The sequence below is a fragment of the Lemur catta genome, chromosome 18, assembly GCF_020740605.2.
Source record: "Lemur catta isolate mLemCat1 chromosome 18, mLemCat1.pri, whole genome shotgun sequence".
Lineage (NCBI taxonomy): Eukaryota > Metazoa > Chordata > Mammalia > Primates > Lemuridae > Lemur > Lemur catta.
Window position 1 is genome coordinate 35,108,595 of NC_059145.1, and position 19,355 is coordinate 35,127,949.

Here is a 19,355-nt window from a genome sequence, read left to right on the forward strand (position 1 = left end):
ACACCCTCCACCATTTATTATGTAGCTAATATAGTTTATTCAAGTAGAAAAAAGCAAAGGAAAGGCAGAGAGAAAACACCATTATCACTTTCTGTTGAATTCAGCCAATGAATACAATTCTGAGGGTATCTCGATGACGCTTGGCAATACACTGGTTGGTCTGAATCTCTTCAAAGATTCCTTTAGATTAGGGCTTGGTGAACATATCCTTAAAGAGCCAGGTAGTATTAATACATATTTCAGGCCTTTCGAGCCAGACATTTTCTGCCACAATACTCAACTCTGCCCTCAGCCATAGACAATATGTCTACGAATGTGTGTGACTGTGTTAAAATAATACTTTATTTAAAGACACTAAAATCAGAATTTTTTAAATTTTCTCATGTCACAAAATATTCTTCTTTTTCTTGACCATTTAAAAATGTAAAGATCATTCACACTCACAGGCTGCAAAAGCAGGCAACGGGCCAGATGTGGCCCATGTCAGCCCCTCTTTAAATCACTTAACTGATCATTTTCTTCTCTATATCCAGTTATTGCTTCTCCATCTTGTGCATTGGGGGAATTTAGGATAAATGGCTTTTTTTTTTTTTAGTTCACTTGGAAGAGCAACTACATAGATGGTGGGCACAGCCACTTTTCTAATTTAAATGTATGCAGCTTTATTTCTTGAGCAGATCCTGGAACGAGCCCCTTTGTTATTGAGGAGTTCATATTTTATTCCAAGTGTGTAAAAGCTGCAGTTAAATCACTAACCAATAGATATTAGGCAAAAGTAAATGGCATGTAATAAATGAATAAATAGCTCCTCATCTCTGCTCCTAGAAATAAAATACTGGCAAGGGACATATTGCATAGGCAATCATGGTGCTGCCTTCAAAGACTCATAGTTAAATCACCAATAATGCATTCTTTCCTCCAACTTACTCTAAAATGTTTCATTAAGCAGTTGCCTCGAGCAGGGCCCTGGTTAGGTGGTAGATAGCTTGTATAAATGACACCCACAAGTGCTCCGCTGGCCTGTTCCCCCACTTCCTTCTGCCTTCCCTTTCTTGGGACCCAGCTACCAAGCTGTAAGAAAGTCTGCGCTACTGTCCTGAGCAGAGTGGACACACAGTGGAGGGTGACATGCCCTGTGGAGAGAGAACCGTGGGGAGGAGAAGCAGGGCAGACGGCCATGCTTCCAGCTGACCCCACACAACACCACGTGGAGCAGGACCACCACCTAGTGAACCCACAGATTCACAAGAAATAATAAATTGTCATTATTTTAAGTCACTACATTTGGGGATATTTTATAGCATTGCTATGATTAATGATTCTCTTCCATTTCTCCCTTTTCCTTGCTTCTTGTATTAGCTTCCTGTTGCTGCATAGCAAATTATTACAAATATCGTGGCTCAATACAGCACATTTATTATCTCACAGTTTCTACAGGTCAGGAGTTGGGCAGAGCTGAGCTGGGGCCTCTGCTCATAGACTTACAGGGCTGCAATCAGATGCTGACCAGACTGTGTTTTCATCTGGAGGCTTGAGTGGGGAAGAATCTGCCACCAAGCTCACTTAGATTCTTGGCAGAACTCATTCCCTCATGGCTGTAAGACTGAGGGTCCAGCTTTTTTCTGGCTTTCCGCTGGAGAACACCCTCGGGTCCTAGAGGCGGCCTGCAGTTCTTTGCCACATGGGCTTCTCCAAACAACCGCTTACTTTGTCACACCAGCAAGGAGAGTCTCTCTGCCTTCAGGGAGGGGCCAGTACCCCCTTTTTATGGGTTTTCAATTAAATAAGACCCACCCAGAATAAAATCCCTTTTGATTTGCTCAATATCAACTGACTTGAGACAGAATCCCTTCACCTTCACAAGATTGTATTGGTTAGAAGCAAGTCACGGGTCCTGCCCACACTCAAGGTGAAGAGACAACCCAGGACATAGACACAAGGTGCAGGGCGAGGGAAGAGGCCCCGGCTCTCTACACCAGCCTTCTAGGCAGCTCTGGGATGCAGGGCAAGGTGGTGAGACTGTTCAGAAGTACAGAACCTGTCTTTACGGACTTATCAAAGAATGAAAATAAAAGACAGGCCCAGAAGCAATTACGGTGTTGGACATGAAGCTGTATTTCCCTTAAGACAATTCCCAGGGATTTTGGAGTTTCAAGTTCAGGCAAGGGCAAGGTGGCTTCTGGCTGGGGGAGAAGAGGGAAAGCTCAGGGTAGACCTAAGAGAAAAGAACCAATCTCAGGGGCCTGGGAAATATAACATAGGCCGTGCCTGGGAAACGCCCAGGGCCTGTGTGATCTGGAGCTGTCCTCAGGGCCTCCACACCTGTGGGCAGGTAGGCACATGAGAGGAAATGACACAGCGCAATGAGAGTCACAGCCGGAAGCAGCATGAGTTTGCTGCCTGAGGGGCAGCATTTCTCAGCTCCAGCCATCTGTTGCCATATGGGAATGTTGGTCCCAAAGTACCAGGTGTGCCCCATTACGGGAGAAACTAAAGTTTTAGAATTTCATATAATATCTCCAGATTTTAAAATGTCGATCAGTAATTGACAGTTCTAAAAACAGGTACTGCGCCAAGAAACACACACCTGTGTGCGGAATTCAACTGAGGGACAGGTCCGTGTAAAGGGAAGCAGAGGGAAGTGATGCAGCAAAGCCCATGCAGGAACCAAACCCCACGCCTTGGGCCATTTCTGTGGCAGTAGGTCCCCAAGTGTGGTTCCCCCAGAAGCAGCCCCAACGTCACCCAGGAACTTGTCAGAAATGGCAACTCTCAGACCCCACCCAGGACTCCTGATGGAGGTGGGGCCCGGCGAGGTGACGGAACAAGCTCTCCAGGGGATTCCGAAGCTTGTTCCAGTTTGAGAACCACTGCTTTATGGGATTCATGTTCCAGCCTTAACGTAATTTTTCTCTCTGCTGAGCTCATTTCCTGTTTTCACAATCTTGAAGATTGTCAACTATAGCATGACATAACCCTCTACTAGATAGCTAATGTTCAAAATAATGGAGAAAGACGGCTGCTTGACATTGAACATCATTTCACTTCAACACAACACTAATCATATTGGTGTTTTGTGTAATTGTGCATATTGGGGTTTTATTACCTGTACCCTCACAGGGAAGTTTATAAAGGAGAGAATGTGTTATTATATATATATATTAATAACTAGCATGGGGAGGGAGGGAAGGGAGCCTGCTATTAATTTCTAATCATAAAAAAGACCTTATTGCTATAGAAAAAAAAATATGCTTCTGCTTGATAATACTTTATAGTAGATGAAACTGCTTCATGTAACGTTATTTCCAGCACCCTGGTTTCAATTAATCCAAGAATGTACCTGGCCTAAGATCAACATTGTTCATCTGGAAAGATACATAGAGATCTGTGTTTTGTCTGCAGCATTAGGACTTTGCAGCCCTTATCCTATGCCTTTACCCACAAGTAAGAACGGAATGTTCAAATACCAATATTCTTGGTCAAATGCTATCCATCGAGTATCACCAAGTGTGAAAAATTCATTTGAGACAACACATTAGACTCACAGAATAAAACATTTGGTGTTCATGGAGCTGCTTAGTAAAAGACCACTTTGCTTTCTTCTTTTTTTTAAATGGTCCTAAATAATGCAAATTATCTTTCACCATGTTGTGAGTTATCATGGCACCTGTGAACATTTTATTTGGCTGCAAAATGTCCAAGGTCCTGCCCCTGTTCAGTGGTGCTGGGGCCTCCCACTGGCTCCCTCAGTCACTAGGCCATCCGGTGGGTCTGTGAATTAGGACTGCCCAGCACTGTGCTGTGGGCTGCACGGATGACCCATGTCCAGCATGTTTCTCCCTTCACATCACATGTGTTTATCAGGAACTAACTCTGGCCTCTAACTGTCCCTTGAAGTCACCACCCAAAATACTGTTGGCATCCAAAAACGCTGTCTGAGTGAACCTCCATCTTAGTCAAGGGTGGGTTCTAAACTCAGTGCATATGGTGGGTCAAATTTATTCCCAGATAGCCTTTGGGCAGGTGCCACGTCAGAGTCCCACATGCTCAGTCAGCCCAGCCAGCTCTTCCTCCAGCTTCGGAGGCGATGGCTGCCTTCAAGGCTGGGCACCAGGGGAAGAAGCTGGCACCCAAACACCAGACTCACACGTGGTCAGGTGAGATGCAGGTGTTACAAGAGACATGTGTGGACCAAGAATGACTAAGGGAATGTGGAATGACATCTCCCATCTCATGTTCCATCAAGAGTATGTGCTCCTTGGATACAGTGGAGGACAAAGTTATCATTTATCTTTTGTTTCTTTTTGCCAAGTGTATATGGCTAGTTTAATTCCCAGAAACTATATATGCAAAACAGACACAGCAGGATGGACTTGGCCTAGTCTGTCTCACGGACCCACAGAGATAGTCAGGATGATGCAATCGGCACATGGACTAGGAAAAGACCTTTGTGATATCCTCAGAATAGCGGCCACTCTGACCTCTTTTCCCTGCTAAAATACCACCATTTAGATGAGACAGTGGCCACCAATTGCCAATCCACTGGTGCCCACTGAGGAACTTGTTAAAAATATGGATTACTGGGCCACATCCGCAGAGATTTTGGTTCTGTAGGTATGGGGTAGGGTCCAGGTATCCATAATTTTAAAAATCTCTTCAGGGAACTCAGACTGGCTAAGAGCTTGAGGAACCTCTGGTTTCAGGCAGTCAAAAGGCACCCAAAATACTGATATCAGTCACTGATAACCTAATAGATGGGTTCATCAGATTAATAAATGTCAACTTGGAAAACAAAGGAAGGATTAGAACAGAGAACAGACAAGCTTTGACAAGGGTGGGGGCAGCACTGGGGAGTGGAGATAAGGATCTGGGTGGTCTTGGGGGTGCAGAGAGGACCTTTAGAAACATAACACATAAACGAGGTGGCTGCAGGGCCACCATAGCTGTTCTCACCACTGTACAGATGCTGGGCCCACCCAGCAGGTCTGGCTCCAAGGAAAATAAAAACAAATAAAAGCACTGACCAATATGGATAAAGCACACTTCACAATGAATCTTTTCACTGCTTTTCCACATTTCTTCTCTCCTCCAAAAAACTTTCATTTTGAAAACAAGGAAAGCCATAGTCTTCAGTTTTGGTCAACCAAAAAACACAAGGCTGGGAAACCATAGGTCATTATGAGATTACGTCTACACGGGGCACTTACCCATGGAGACTCTGGAGATTACAATAAAGAGTCTCGGTGGACTCCACGCATGGATGGCATCAGCATCCACTTACCTTTCGATCTGGCCAGTTGTATTTTGCAAAGATTGTATCGTAGGTGTCCACCGCCCCATCGGTTATGAGCATGATGGCCTGGCTGCAGATACTTCCTTGTCCTGTGTGGTTGAACTGTGGAAAGAAATAAGTTCAAAATAAAACACACATTGAGAGTTCTGTGCATCTGTGAGACTTCAGAGGCATGAGGTCTGGGACTCAGAAAGCCTCTCAAAATGAGAGCTCATTGTGCACCACGAAAACAGAACCTGCACCTTTCTGCACTGATCACCATGTTTGCTGTGACAAATTGGATCTAAAAACAGACCACACATGGGGTGAGAAGATTCTAGGATGCATAACCTCTCTTACCTTCAAGCATGGACTGCCCAAGGGAGTTAGAAAAATAATCTTTTAGGGACATATTACATGGAATGAAATGCTGAGAGGCAACATCTCTTTCAAAATCTAAATGAGGATGATTTGAGCGGGTATGACAAGTATAGAATATACCACATAATAAAATCAAGGAGGTTTTAGACATACAGAGAATAAAGTCAGGAACATGACAATTCAGGTTAGAAGCCCAAGAACTCTTTTTTAAGGGTTTGCTTTAAATATATACATTGGTAGCATGTAACATTATGTATTCGTTTATATGTTAGTATCTATAGCATGCTGAATTTCCAATATTGTGCTCGCTGGCATACAAAAGCCTAAACTTCTTCAACTTTCACTTTTATACAAGATTTTTAAAAGTTCCCAGCCTTTGTGAGTGGCAGTGAGAATGACCAAGTATGGTTGCCAGAGCAATGTGTCCTTCTCTTGAATTAGGGGTGAAAAATTCCTTTAATGAATACTGTTAATGATACAATTCAAAGCAACATCATGTCCTTTAAAACCCCTACAATGACATGGCAGTGCTGAGGCATGGGAAACACACAAAAAGTCTTTAACCTTCAGTAGTTAAAATCTCCCTCCATTATAATCTGCAAAGTTTATTCATTTAAAATTATTTGCTAAGTGAACACACAGCACTGCAGATGAAACATACAAAAATCTTTTCCCTCGTTGTAGCTTTGTATTCTCTTTGGGAAGACATGCAAAAACAAGTAAATCAGAAAACTACGCTGCATGTTTGATAATGATACTAAGGAGGGAAAACAAGGAAAGCAAAGAAGGAGGATAGCAAATGTGTGTGGGGCGGAGGGCAGTCAGGGAACACCTCACTGGGAAGGCAGCGTCTCAATAATACCTGAAGGAGTTGAGTATCTGGGGAAGGGCATACCAGAAAGGGAAAACAGTAAGTGCAAAGGTACTGAGTGGGAGTGTGCTTGGCACATTTAGTCTATTGACCATGATGCCGGGGAAGGATGGAGGCTGCCCCTGGCTTTGCTGGCTGGCTACTGGAGAACCAGAGAGCTAAAAAAGCATTCAAGATGAAGCTGTTTATGCCCAGTCTCCATGCACTAAGAAGTCTAATATGGAATTCAAAGTTGCATTGACTTAAGAGAAGACTATAAATAGCTGGATGAATGGATGGATGGATGGATGGATGGATGTACAGATGCATGGATGGATGGATAGATTAACGGATGTGTGGATGGATAGACAGGATTGCCTTTTGGCCATCTTGGGACAGAGCACAGGCAACTCAAAACATGCATGGAGTACCATGGTATAGTGGAAAGCATTTGGTCCCATCCCAGCACCACAGCTGTGTGCCTGGGATAAGTTCTCCTTCCTAGGCAAACATTTCTTTCTTTATTAAATGGGAATAATATCCTTACATGGTTGGTATAACACAGGTTAAATGCTCATTGTATGCTGGGCTCCACGTATAAACCTACTTAATCCTTACTAGCCGCTGAGGTAGGTACTATTGATATCCCCATTATACAGGTAGGTAAACTGAGGCACAGAGAAATTAGCTATCTTGCCCCAGGCCACACAGCTACTATCTGACATACCTGGGATTTGAATCCGGGCAGTCTGGCTCTAGAATCTACTCTCAGATTCTGCATACACTATGGCCTTTCAGCAATAATAGGAAGGTCCTTGAGCTGATGGCAATACATGGTAGAGCTCCACAAGTGTTCATTTCCTTCTCCTGCTTCTTCATCCTCTTTCCCCTCCAGAGTGCCTAGGTCACAGGGCTGTGACTATGAGTGTGAACAGCCTTAAATTCTGAGTCCCAGGCACTTGCCTCACATTAGTCCTGGCCCTGGCAGGACTCCTGCCACTCACACGACGTGTGCACTTGAGCTAATGAGCAGACACGGCCCATGGTACGACCACGTTAGTAGGCAGAAACCCCTGAAAACGAAAACCACCACACCACAGAGCTTTCCGTGTGACTACTGTTCTACTGTCTTTATTAACATAACTCCCTATTCCAGAAAACACTTGCCCAGGAAGATAAAACTTGCAAAGAACTTTGTTGCTTGTTCCAGGAACTTCCTGAAAGATCCAACAACTCTTCGATAGAAAGCATGAGAGGACAATTGACACCCTAAGACTCTTTGAACCCCTGACCTCCAAATCTTCCTCTTGCTGTATCCGCTGACCTTCAACTGTAATATTAGGATTTTTACCCTGTGCTAACAAAGCCTCCTCCCTCCTCTCACATGGAAAGACCCACCTTCAACCAGTCTTCAAAGTCTCAACAAATATCCCAACTTTGTCCTTCCCACTTTGAGAAGCTACTGAAACTCTGTCATGGAAGTGCATTTTCTTCCCTACTACCGTAAGAAAAAAATAGCCTTGTAAGCCTGGTCTTATCAACAGGTTGTTCTGGAGATGTTCTGGGGAGGCTGCATTGAACATGGCCTTCACACCACTGCATAAGTCCAACAACAATCCAACAACAATCCACTGAATAAAAGTGATGTACACTTCAGGTCATAAGTGCTTCAGGAGGGAGGAAAGCAGAATACCTTAAGGCTATTGTTCATGCAACTCATTTGGAAACATCTTGGAAAAACTTTCCCAAACAAAAGGAAAGAAATGGGGGGAAATGAAGGTATCTGAATAGTATAAGAAAAGGCAAAAAGGGCTGCTAGGAGCTGTTTATTTAAAAGCATTACTCTCCTCTCTGGCTGGGTCCCTGGTATTCTCTGCTGCAATCTGTAGCTGGAGAATTTTGAAGAATGCAATTAAATTCAAATGCTTTGATGAGTAATATTTCTTCTCTTCATATTTGTCTAAAACTTTTTTTTTTTATTGAATAGCAAGAGTGATGAAAGCGTTTTCCATAATAATAACAATGACAAGGGCCTGATGATGAACTACAATTAGCTCAGTGATTCATCAGTTAGCAGCGAAAATTTCAATGCATCCTGACATTTACAGCATTTGGTTGTGATTAACAGTCTTTGAAATGTCACCGAATTTTATTTAATTGGCTAAGAAAAATTTTTAAAAGGTAATCACTGCAAAGATCACATTCATCGCCAAAAAAGATAATTGCACTTGTCACATGACAAGGTAGATGCTAACTACTGTAGCAAACTGGCTCTGTGTTCTTACAGAATCTAATGAATGCAGCGGAGATCAATAGCTGGAAGGGGCTTAGAAGTTTATTTGAATGCTCCTTTCAAAGCCATTTGTATCAACAACTGCGAGGCTTTAAGTCATCTGAGCAAACACTGAAACTGAAATGCAGGTAATTGTAAGATAGAATTAACTTCATTTAATTATAGTAACCTCTGAACCATTCCAAGCCACAATCACAATTTCAATCGTGTGTGTGTGTGTGTGCACGTGTGTGTCCAAGTGTGTAAAATAGCTTTTTATTTCATATTGGCTTGCAGAGGCAGGTATAATACACAGGAAGAGAATTATATCACCTAAAGGTCATATTGATGAAGTAGAAAATAGAGAAAACTTCATTTTCATGGGAGATTAACCATCTCTGAGTCTGTCAGAGTTTGGCTATTAAAAAACCCAGGGGCAAGAGACAGGATGGCACAAAAGTGCATTCAAACAAATATAGTGCCAACTGCCAACCAATCTCAAGCAGGGACATTTTGTAACATGTATTGATGCTTCGGTTTCTTGCTTTCCAGGATTTATGTTAAGCCCATCTGGTTTTCTGATTGGCCAGACTCCAGAGGGGTTTTTACAGAAGAAGACAGAGCAGGGGAGGTATATGGAGGGTTTCCTTATTCAAAAATATTTCCCTCATAAAGATTCAGGAAAAAACAATCCACCATGTGTTGGTGATTTCTCTGGGTCTTAGTGGTCCCTGTGGGAGTGTGAATATACTCACTTGGAGTATACAATGATATTCTGCCCAAAAATGTGGTCAGTGACCCTGACTTCTATACAAGATGCTAATACTGAGCTCATGATATGACATACAATGTTCCTGGGTCACTAAACTTGAGTACTAATATAAACACATTTTAAAAGGTCCATTCACTGTAGAACTTCTCAAGGCTTTTAATATGCGCAAGTTTACTGTGAGTCTCCAAGAGGAGGATGGCATCTCCCCGCCCTGACCAAGACCCCTATGTTGGAATATCTCGGCAGACCAGTATCCAACTGAGCAGGCTATGGGGAAAGGCTGGCTTAGGAATGTCTGACAGCAAAAGTGACACATGGAAAGGATGGACGGAGAAAAGGTTCCAGGGCAAGGAACAGAAGAGAGGGGAAGACGAAAGGAAGCAGACACTCCTGAGGTCTTGGGCAGGGAGTAGGACCAAAGCATCGGAGTGGGTGTGTGTGTAGAGACCTGGTGTCACAGTGGTCAAGGAGATGGCACTTCTCACCCAGCCCACACTGTTGGAAGGGGCCAGGCACTGCCTCATCTGGCTGCACTCTCAGACCCGTGAGGAAGGATCTGCCAGCACCGCCTCATGGGCCTGTGACGTGCACAGCTGCACTGCCCCACACTGAGAAAGGCTCCACACTTGGTTCAACACTCTGCTGTCACTGCCTTGAAACTCTTAACAGCTTTGAACAAGGGACCCTGCATTTTCATTTTGCACTGGGCCTTTTATCTGCGCAATTTATGTGGCCAGTGCTGGGCCTATTCCCACCTTAGTTTTACAGATAAGAAAGATAAGGGTGGGGCTGAGAATCATTTTCTCAAGGCCACAGAGCAAGCTCTGACGGAGTCGGGCTCCCCAGCCCAGCCCACCAGAGTTCAGGGGCCACAGACTTAACCACACAGCAGCAATCTCCCAACTCCCACTCCTCACCACCTAGGCCAGAGATCAGGGAAACAGAAATTCACTGTGGGGTGAACTTCCAAATAAGGGACTCCCCAGCTCAGAGGAGCCTCCCCCTGCTCCAGCCACTAGGCTTCTGAGATAAAAGAAAGCCGATTTACAAACTACGACAAGCCTTTTCAGTATCACCACCTGGAGACAGCCTGCTGCGATGTAGAGCTCCAGCCCTGAGAGGGCAGCTGCCCAGGGTTCACCCCAGAATTTACAGGGCAGCCTGGCCCTCTGCCCTGGCCAGCTCTGCTTCTAAACTATTAATGTGCTGGTAACAGATTTGTCCAAAACACGGACTCTTACCTAAATGTTAATTACCTGTAACTCACAGCCCCTTGGGAGCGAGATGAGAAGGAATGGCTTTGGGTTTGTATTGAGGACACTGACTTGGCTTATTTTTCTTATTTTTCTCTTCTTCTTTGCAGTCATGACACCAGCTCAGGACTGAGACCTGAATACCCTTCTTTATGCCAATAGGTATTATTGGTAAAGGAGAGTCTAGAAATCAGGGCTGACCCTTCGCTTGAGAGGTCAGTGTAGCTAAGTAATAAAAACTCAAGTTTTGGAGTCGGATGTAACTCACCACCACATACAAGCTGTGCAATGTTGAGCAAATGACTCACCTGCCTGAACCTCCATTCAGTCACCTGCATAATGACAGCCTGCCCTGCAGAGCTGCCCGGGCCTAACAGCAGCAAGGCCTCAGGAGCCTCGAGCTGGTCTTCCAGCTCCCGCTGGACACCTAACATGGATTTTGCTCCATTTCTTGCCTGCTTGTTCTCAAACCATCCCATGCCTTTTTCCTGCCAACCACAAGACTCACGCTCTCCCACAGTTTTGACAAGGTTCATCCAAAGGAGAGAGGGAGCAAGGAAGAAAACAAGGTGTGTCTAAGTCTAAGTTATATCTCTCTGCTCTAGGGAATGGGCATTTTTCTGGCCGTGACTGCTTCCAGAGGACAGGTCCTCCCCTCCAAGGTCCCAGTTTTTGCTGGGAAGCCTCCTCCACAGTTCTAGTCCCATCAGGATGGCCACGCGACTAGGTTCTGTTGACAACCCTCTCGCCTGCTATACCCCTTGCTCTAGAGAGGGGATGGCCCCTGTTGGTGCTGATCTGTGGATTGCTTCATTCCTCATTTGGTTTCTCAGCTTTTCTATCCCCTGTGCAATCAATTCCCTGAATTAAACTCCTACTATTTGAACTACCTTGAGTGGTTTCTATTCTTCTGCTTCTTAACATCTTAGCTGCTATCTCCCTGGGCCAAGCCACCATTATGTTCTACCCAGATAATTGAATGGCCTCCCTGCTATTGTCCTTGCTCTCCTAGAGTTGCTTCTAAACACAGCTGCCAGCAAAATGCTGATGAAGCCCAAGATCTCTGCTCACACTCTCCAGTGGCTTTCCACTCCACACAGAGTCAAAGTCCTCACTAGCGTCTCCAAGTCTCTACAGGATTGGGCTTCTGCTATTTCCATGATCTCATTCCCTAGCACTCTCTCTTGCCCACCTTGCTGTCCTCACACTGGTCTCCTTGCTGTGTGGTACATACACTAAACATCCCAGCTCAGGGCCTGTGCACTTGCTGTTCCTCTTGCTGGAAGCTCCTTCCTCAGGACGCCCACGTGGCTGCTCTCTCACTCCCTTCTCCACACCAAGGTCACTACATCTGTTAGAACTTCCCCGACCTCACTGTGTAAAGTAGCATCTCTCCCTCCTCCCAGCACTCTGACCATGCTGGAACAATAGTGCTGCTGTTCTTCAAAGCACTACCCACCTCATCTGTCTCTTCCCACTAGAACTGAGGTACCCAAACGTTTGCTGTAAGAGCTACAGAGTAAATATCTTAGGCTTTACAGGCCATATGGTCTCTCTGTCACAACTACTCAACTCTGCCACTGTAGTGCAATGCCAAATGTAATGCAAAAGCAGCCAGGGACAATACATGAACGGTGGGCATGGCTGTGATCCAACAAAACACTGAATGCAGGCTGGACTTGGCTCACAGGCCAGAGTTTGCTGACCTTTGCACTTGAACATGAACCATTAAGGCAAAGGCTGTCTCCTCTGCTCACTGTTGTATTCCCAGCATCCAACATAGACAAGCGTGCAGCACATAGTTAAATAAATGGTAAAGGACCTGGATCAATAGTCACTATTTTTCCCACTACCCCTCCCAGAGTGACAAGAAAATGATAGTGGCATGTTATTCTAGCTTAACACATGTGATTCAAGGGTCAGAGTCACCAGCCCAGGATTCCCCAACACATTTCACAGCATGTTAACAGGTGCTACTTGAAAAGGAGATTTGTTGTTCAAAGTGTAAGAAACACCAGGTTAAGCAGGATTTTTTCCTACAGTACTTATTGGAGCCTTGAATATTCTACTGCATGTTGTAACCCTCCAAGGGGCCAGAGGAGGGTTAGGATAGGAATAGCATGTCGCACTCCCTAAATACATTGCATAGAGAAGCCCTTCTCCTCTGAACGTCCCCCAGACGGGGATTCGGTGAGACACCTGTGAGAAATCACTTTATGAGGAAACTGAGAGTTTCTCAAGAGGAAAGCAACGTGCATTACAAGGTGCCCGGATGCTGAGAGACCCCCATGGCCCCACAGCCAACAAGCATGGTGGGTGAGTCCAATGACCACACTTCACCATCCACTCCACCCAGCAGTGGGCTGCTCTGGCCTCGCCAGCTGGCACCTGGTTCCCCAAATGACCTAAATGGCTGGCCAGCCTCACCCTCCCATCCATGCCTGTGAGTCCTGGTCAGTCACAGCCAGGGCTGACAATATTACTGGTCCACAATTTTTTTTTAAATCCCATCTTTTCTCCTGGGGATGAGAAAGCACATCCAAAAGGAGCTTACGTCGCTGAGGATGTTGAAGGCCTCATTCAGAGCTATATCCAGCATCCCGATTCCTTTGGCAAAAAGTTTGTCCAGATGCTCCCTGAAGTGCTGAAACGACAGAGCAGAAAATCCATTAGTGTCTTTCCTGTTATGCGAAACACCGACCTTGAATGAATTAGACGTAGGCTACGGCAAAACCAACCATTCCCAGACCCAACCGGTCATAATTCATTTTTTTCCATCTATATCCAAAACATAAGAACTTATTCAATGTAAAATTTACCTTCAATATTCGTGTTTTAGCTTCTATTACAATTTAGGAAAGGAAGTTAGTCAAACTGTGGTGAAAAGTACTTGATTCATACAAAATTGCCACTTTCATCTCTGGTTTCATCCCCTGTGACTCTTCCTCTCTTCTGCCCCCTACTCTCCCACTCCTGGGCACATTCAGGACTCTGCACATGCTCCCTTCCACTGGGAACCCACTCTCAGAACATCCCCTGGCCCCGTCCTGCTCTCTCCCACCTGCTTTGGGAGCTCAGTGTGGACATCACCCCGTTCTGGCCCTGTGAGGCCTTCCCAGACTGGCCCCTGGGATTAGCTTAGACTGCGTGCTTTGCAGCCTCATGCTCCGCCCCATACTCAGATCCAGGTTGCACTGAGACTCCAGGTGTGCATTACCTAACTAAACTCTGCCCCACTCAAGACTGAAATTCCTCATGAGAGGGCATTAGTCTGTGTCCCATGTGTCCCACATATCTGATACACACAGGAGGTGCTCAGCAGGAATCTCCAAGGAGCAACGATAAAGACTAGATCACAACATGAAAACTGTAATTATGGCAAGGGAGACCACACAGGCTAGAAATCCAGCACAGCTTCAAAGAGTATGCGGAATGTGAACGAGCCTCTTATGGAGTAGGTCCCTCTGGCTGTGTTGGTTCTGCAGAAGCCCAGCATCAGCTCGAGACTCAAGGGGACAACAAAAACGTAACTGCAACCCCCACCCCCAACATTTCTGCCACCCAACATAGGGGCAGGAGTGAGTCTAGGCAGGTGCCCAGGAACATGTGCGTGTGCGTGCAGTGCCCCGGCCCAGAGCCCATGCCCACAGCGCGCAGCTGCCTGGCACCACTCTCTAATCCACCCATTCCTAAAACCCTCCTTTTCTATTGAAGTGGATTATTGTCTCCCCCAGGCGTCCACACCCTTGTCTGCTGGGGAAACTGGCTGGAGGAGTTACCAGGAGGCAGAGGGGCGGGAAGGGTGAGCTCACGGAGAGTGTCTGCAGCAATTTCCTGGCCCAGGAGTGGCTTCCTTCTCTTGACACACCCTGGGCCTCAGCAACATCCCCAGCAAGCCATCAGCACTCAGGCAGTGACACCCATTCGGGGTGTGTCTAACATTCTGCCCGAGGCAGAGAATCAAAACAGATCACAGACACCAATCCAGGGCCATGGCAATGTTCCTAAATGCTGTTCTGCCCCTGCGCAGGCCCCTCAGGAAGGAACAGAGGCCACCAGACATTGGGGTGGGCTGCAGGTTGGTTGGCAAGATGGTGCCAGTGTGGACTCCAGAGTTTGGGTGGGCTCCTCGCGGTGATTCAGCTTCACTGACACCAGGCCTACGGTAAACCAAGGCTGGACTTGAAATCGGTGGCTCACCCTGGAGATACATACAACCCGCAAGGCCCCTTCCCTGGTCCCTTCCTCCCCCCTGGCAACCTCGCCCTCTGGTGGCCCACCAGGGCAGCCACCATTATGGAAGCCTGCTCTGTGTTAGGCACAACAACACTGTGAGGTTCTACTGTCCCACTGTACAGATGGGGGGACTGAGGCTCAGCACTGTGTCCAAATTCACATGCCTCCTAGCTGCCTGGCCCAGGTTTCAATCCAGGTCTACTTCACCTCCTCTAGTGCCCTCGTTCTCTCCACTATGCATCTGTTGCTTTTCTAAATTAGCAAAATAAAAGCTTCTTTTTTTTTTTTTTTTTATGTGAGGCACTGGGCATGGGCTTAATATGTACCTGGGCAATCTGGCTCTGGAATGTTTGTTTTTCATCCCTGTGGCTGGGCTGGGGCTGAGTCTACAGGTGATAATCAAGTGGCTCGAGAGATCAGGGATAAAAATGCTAAAGGCCAGAGAACCAGGAAAACCACATGGCCAGGATGTGCTCCCATTTTCATCCTGCCCAATTCCCAAGGCCCAGTAGGGTGCCAAGTACATGGCAGGTCCTCCATGAACAAATGGTAACAAATGCCTGAGGAAGCCAGGTGTACCCAGTGCAAGTGCAGTCTGCCTTCACCACCAACCACCACCCTAGGAAACCAGCCACCAGGAGGACTTAGGCTCAGCAAGCATCACCCAACTGTGGTCACACACATACCCCGGGACATGGAACACCGCAAAGCACCCAACCCACAGCTTGCTGAGATCTGTTTTTTTAACTGGCCCCAAGTTCACATCACTGTGGCCAGGTTCTGCCTTTCCAAGTTCATTCCATTCATCGGATGTCATTTCCATCAATTGCGTTTAATTGTGCTCCATCACACAAGTTTGCACTGTATGTTTTTTTAACAACACTGAACAACATTTAATTTTTCTTTTAATCTGTATGTAGCTGTGTGTCACATGCTACTTCAGTGGTCACCTTTAGTACTGGACACCTACAGTTAAATGCAAGAACAGTTCATAGAGTTCCTTTCACTTTGCTTTTATAACAAGGTCAGTTGCGTTCTCTTTCTTCCTGGTACAAATCTGGTTCATATATTAGATGGAAAATATATTTCCTCAAGTTAATGGCTTCCAAATGATGCCACAGAGGAAGGACTCTGTTTCTTTCTCTCTCTTCTGTCCATCACTTCCAAACTCCTTTTCTCCCACTCCATAACCTGAGCCAAGTCAGGTTATGGGCTGCACTCAACCGTCCACCTAACTCTCCTACCAAAAAACAGGTCTTGCCTTCCGGGAAACTAGGTTCCATGATGTGACTTCCACTAAGAGCTGCTCTGTCCAGTATGGTAGCCATGAGCCACATGTAGATATTTACATTTAAATGTAATTAAAATCACCGATCATTAAAAATTCAGTTGTTTGGTAAAACTAAGCCACACTTCAAGTGCTCATCAGCCACATGTGGCCAGCCAGTGGCGACTGCATTGGACTGTGAAGATTAAAGAACATCATCATCGTTGCAGAAAGTGCAACTGGTTAAAATAGTCCTTCCTCCCTGTCAAGCCACCGACGATGAATGCTGAGTCAGGGCGAAGTCCAAGGCCTGTACCCAGTGGATGTGTGTGATTTTAGCCTGTCCAGCATCCATCCCCTTCTTCCAATTCCCCTTCTCTCCCACTACCTTGTAATTTATATGGTTTGGGTGAGCCAGCATCTCCCTCCCTCCCAGATCAAGGGGTGGTTCTATTTATCAGGCCTGTCTAATCTGTGAATTTTATCCATGGGCCACAGTCACACATGGCCATTGACCCAATTCCTGGATTTTTGCCGGAATGTGTGGGAAAAGGCTCTCTCTTTCCACTGGGATTGCTGAGAGGTCAGGGAGGAGGCCGGGGCTGCCAGCAGTCAGCTTGCCGCTGTACAGGAAGAACACACCTGAATGTAGGCGACAGCCGAGGAGAGCAGAGGCCGCAACAGAGGAGCCAAGACAGGACCAGGACAACATGGCTGGAGCCCCTACATCCAAGCACGCATAGGCTGTTAGGTAAGTGGGCCAATAAATCTGCTCCTCTGCTTCATCAGTTTCAGCTGGATTGGGGCTGCTTAATTGAAACGACCCCTATAATTACCACAATGACCCTACTTGCCCCCTGACTGCACAGACAACACCTCTCCAAAGCACCCCCTGCATCATCTCACCTGTGCTCCCTCCTCCCCTTCTTCTAAGTCACTGTCACTGTCCAGTGTGGTTTATGTACCTGTGCCAGACAGGACAAGACAGGCTCTCAGTGCTCCTGGATGTAACAGCCATTGCTCTGACTACCTGTGGCATGGAGGAATTTGTGATTTTGCTGAAGATGAATCCCAGCCACAAGTACCCCAAAGGGAGACCCTGGAAGCTAAGGACGGGGCCTGGCCGACTGCCCTGCATCCTCCGCATCACTGTGGATTTCTTTTTCTCTATTCCAGTTGCAGCCATTGTAAGATGCAGAAGGGGTTATATTTGATGCTATCACATCATTATCTTTGTATGTCAGCAATTAGTATACAGGTCCTATGAACTCTAGGGGAAAAAAAAATTGAACTGGGAGGCAGGAGACTAAGCCTACCATTCACCAGCTGAAACCCCGAGGCAAGTGGCTTCAGCTCTCTGGCCTCAATTCTGTCCCCTGTGAAATGGGAAAGTGCCCGGGCAGTGAGCATCAGTGCCTCTGACCAGCAGGCAGCACTGCCTGCCAACTCCCGCTCTGACACGCACCCTCTGTGTAAGCCCCAGGAAGACACTCCCTTACTGTGCCTCAGTTTCCCTCTCACTGCATGGGGGTACTGCGCTGACCTCTCACTGAGAGGATAGGAAAAAAGAAGTCATCTGAAAGTACTGTGGGGACAGAAAACATGTGAGGCTACTTTCATTTTATATTCACTAAAAGAAAGGATGTCTTCAATATTTGAAAATTAAAAAAAAAAAATCCTAGAAAGCTTTATACGTCAAACACCTTCTAGGCCACCTTCCTTGTTTGCAACCTGACGATCTAATACACCTTGGGAAAGGATTGATTTCACCCTGCAAGGGCCAGGTTTCCTTAAGCGGATCGAGACTCCTGGCTGGTTTCACGGACCCCGAGACCCACGTGTCCTCAAGAGCACAGCTGCAGAACAGAAGGTTCAAGACTTCCCGGGACAGGGACATGCTCAACAATCGTGTACCAGGAGGTGGCCCGTTTTCATTATTTTTCTCAGTTAAAATAAACAGTTTATTGGAAATGGTGACAATTCCATTTCATTATTAGACTTCAATAAAGAAGGTGAGGGGGGTATTTTATCTTTGCAACTCGTGCAGCATATGCCGCTGCCCAGGAAAAGGCCTGGCGTCCAAAGCAATCAGCGGCTTACTGCCTGGGGAGACGAGCCCGCGCGAGCAACGCCGCCACCTGTGCCCGAGTGCCAGCAGGCACCGTCTCAGCCGCTTATCTCTGTCACCCAGTCCCAGCACTCGGGCCAGCACAGGATCCCGGCGAAATAACCCTCGCCCTCCACCAGCGTTTGCTTCGGTGGAATCATCCTGATGACTCTCTCTGTGATAACAGCAATCACGCTTTCTCCTGTCTATGTAATTATACTAAATGCTTGAGTCCTCCCAGTTAAGAGCAGGGAGGCAAATGGGAAGTGGACCTCAGAAGACAAAACAATGCCCCCTTCTGCAGAGCCGCTGAGAGCTGGTGGTCCTGGCTGGGGGTACAGGAACTATTTGGGGGAGGACTAATAGCCACCTATCAGGGACACCCATCAGGGTCACTCGAGTACTGCACACGTGAATTCTGTACCCACTGGGCATGGGTGAGAGTTGCTGCAGAGATTGAGCCATGGGAGGCTTTAGAAACTGTCCTCTGAAGGCAGCCAGCACTGGCTGAGCGAGGACTGGAGGTAGACACTGAGTGCTTTTATACGTTATTCCACTTGGTCCTCCTAACACCCCTAAAATAAAGGTACTATTACGTTCCTACTTTACACAGAGGCTAGACAGGTGAAACAATTTACCCAAGATGGCACAGCAACTATGAGGCAGGTGGGTTTCAAGGCACTGAGCCTTGTATGTAAATCCCTGTGCAACTGTGCCCCTTCCCAACACACAGGGCACAGCTGTCTACGTCCCTGATAAAGTGCAGCATGCAGGAGGGTACAGAGCCTTCAGTTCATGTGAAAGCCACACTCCCATCCAGGGCTGGTTTCCTGGGTATGTGGCCTGTACAGTGGCTGGCCCGGGGTCCCATGCACAGAAGGGCCCTGTGTTTGGTTTAATGCTTTGCTGCCACTGTCCTGAAATTCTTAATTTTACTTTCAAATC

The 19,355-nt window shown here is 46.5% G+C and overlaps 1 protein-coding gene across 1 annotated transcript in view; it reads right to left on the reverse strand.

Moving 5' to 3' along the window:
* CACNA2D3 (calcium voltage-gated channel auxiliary subunit alpha2delta 3) overlaps positions 1–19,355 on the reverse strand; it is an 806,837-nt gene that overhangs the window by 368,739 nt on the left and 418,743 nt on the right. The window contains exons 10-11 of the mRNA XM_045529969.1: positions 13,355–13,444; positions 5,282–5,395 (exon numbers count right to left, since the gene is read on the reverse strand). Of these exons, the coding sequence (XP_045385925.1) occupies positions 5,282–5,395; positions 13,355–13,444 (204 nt within the window). The remainder of the gene's footprint in view (positions 1–5,281; positions 5,396–13,354; positions 13,445–19,355) is intronic.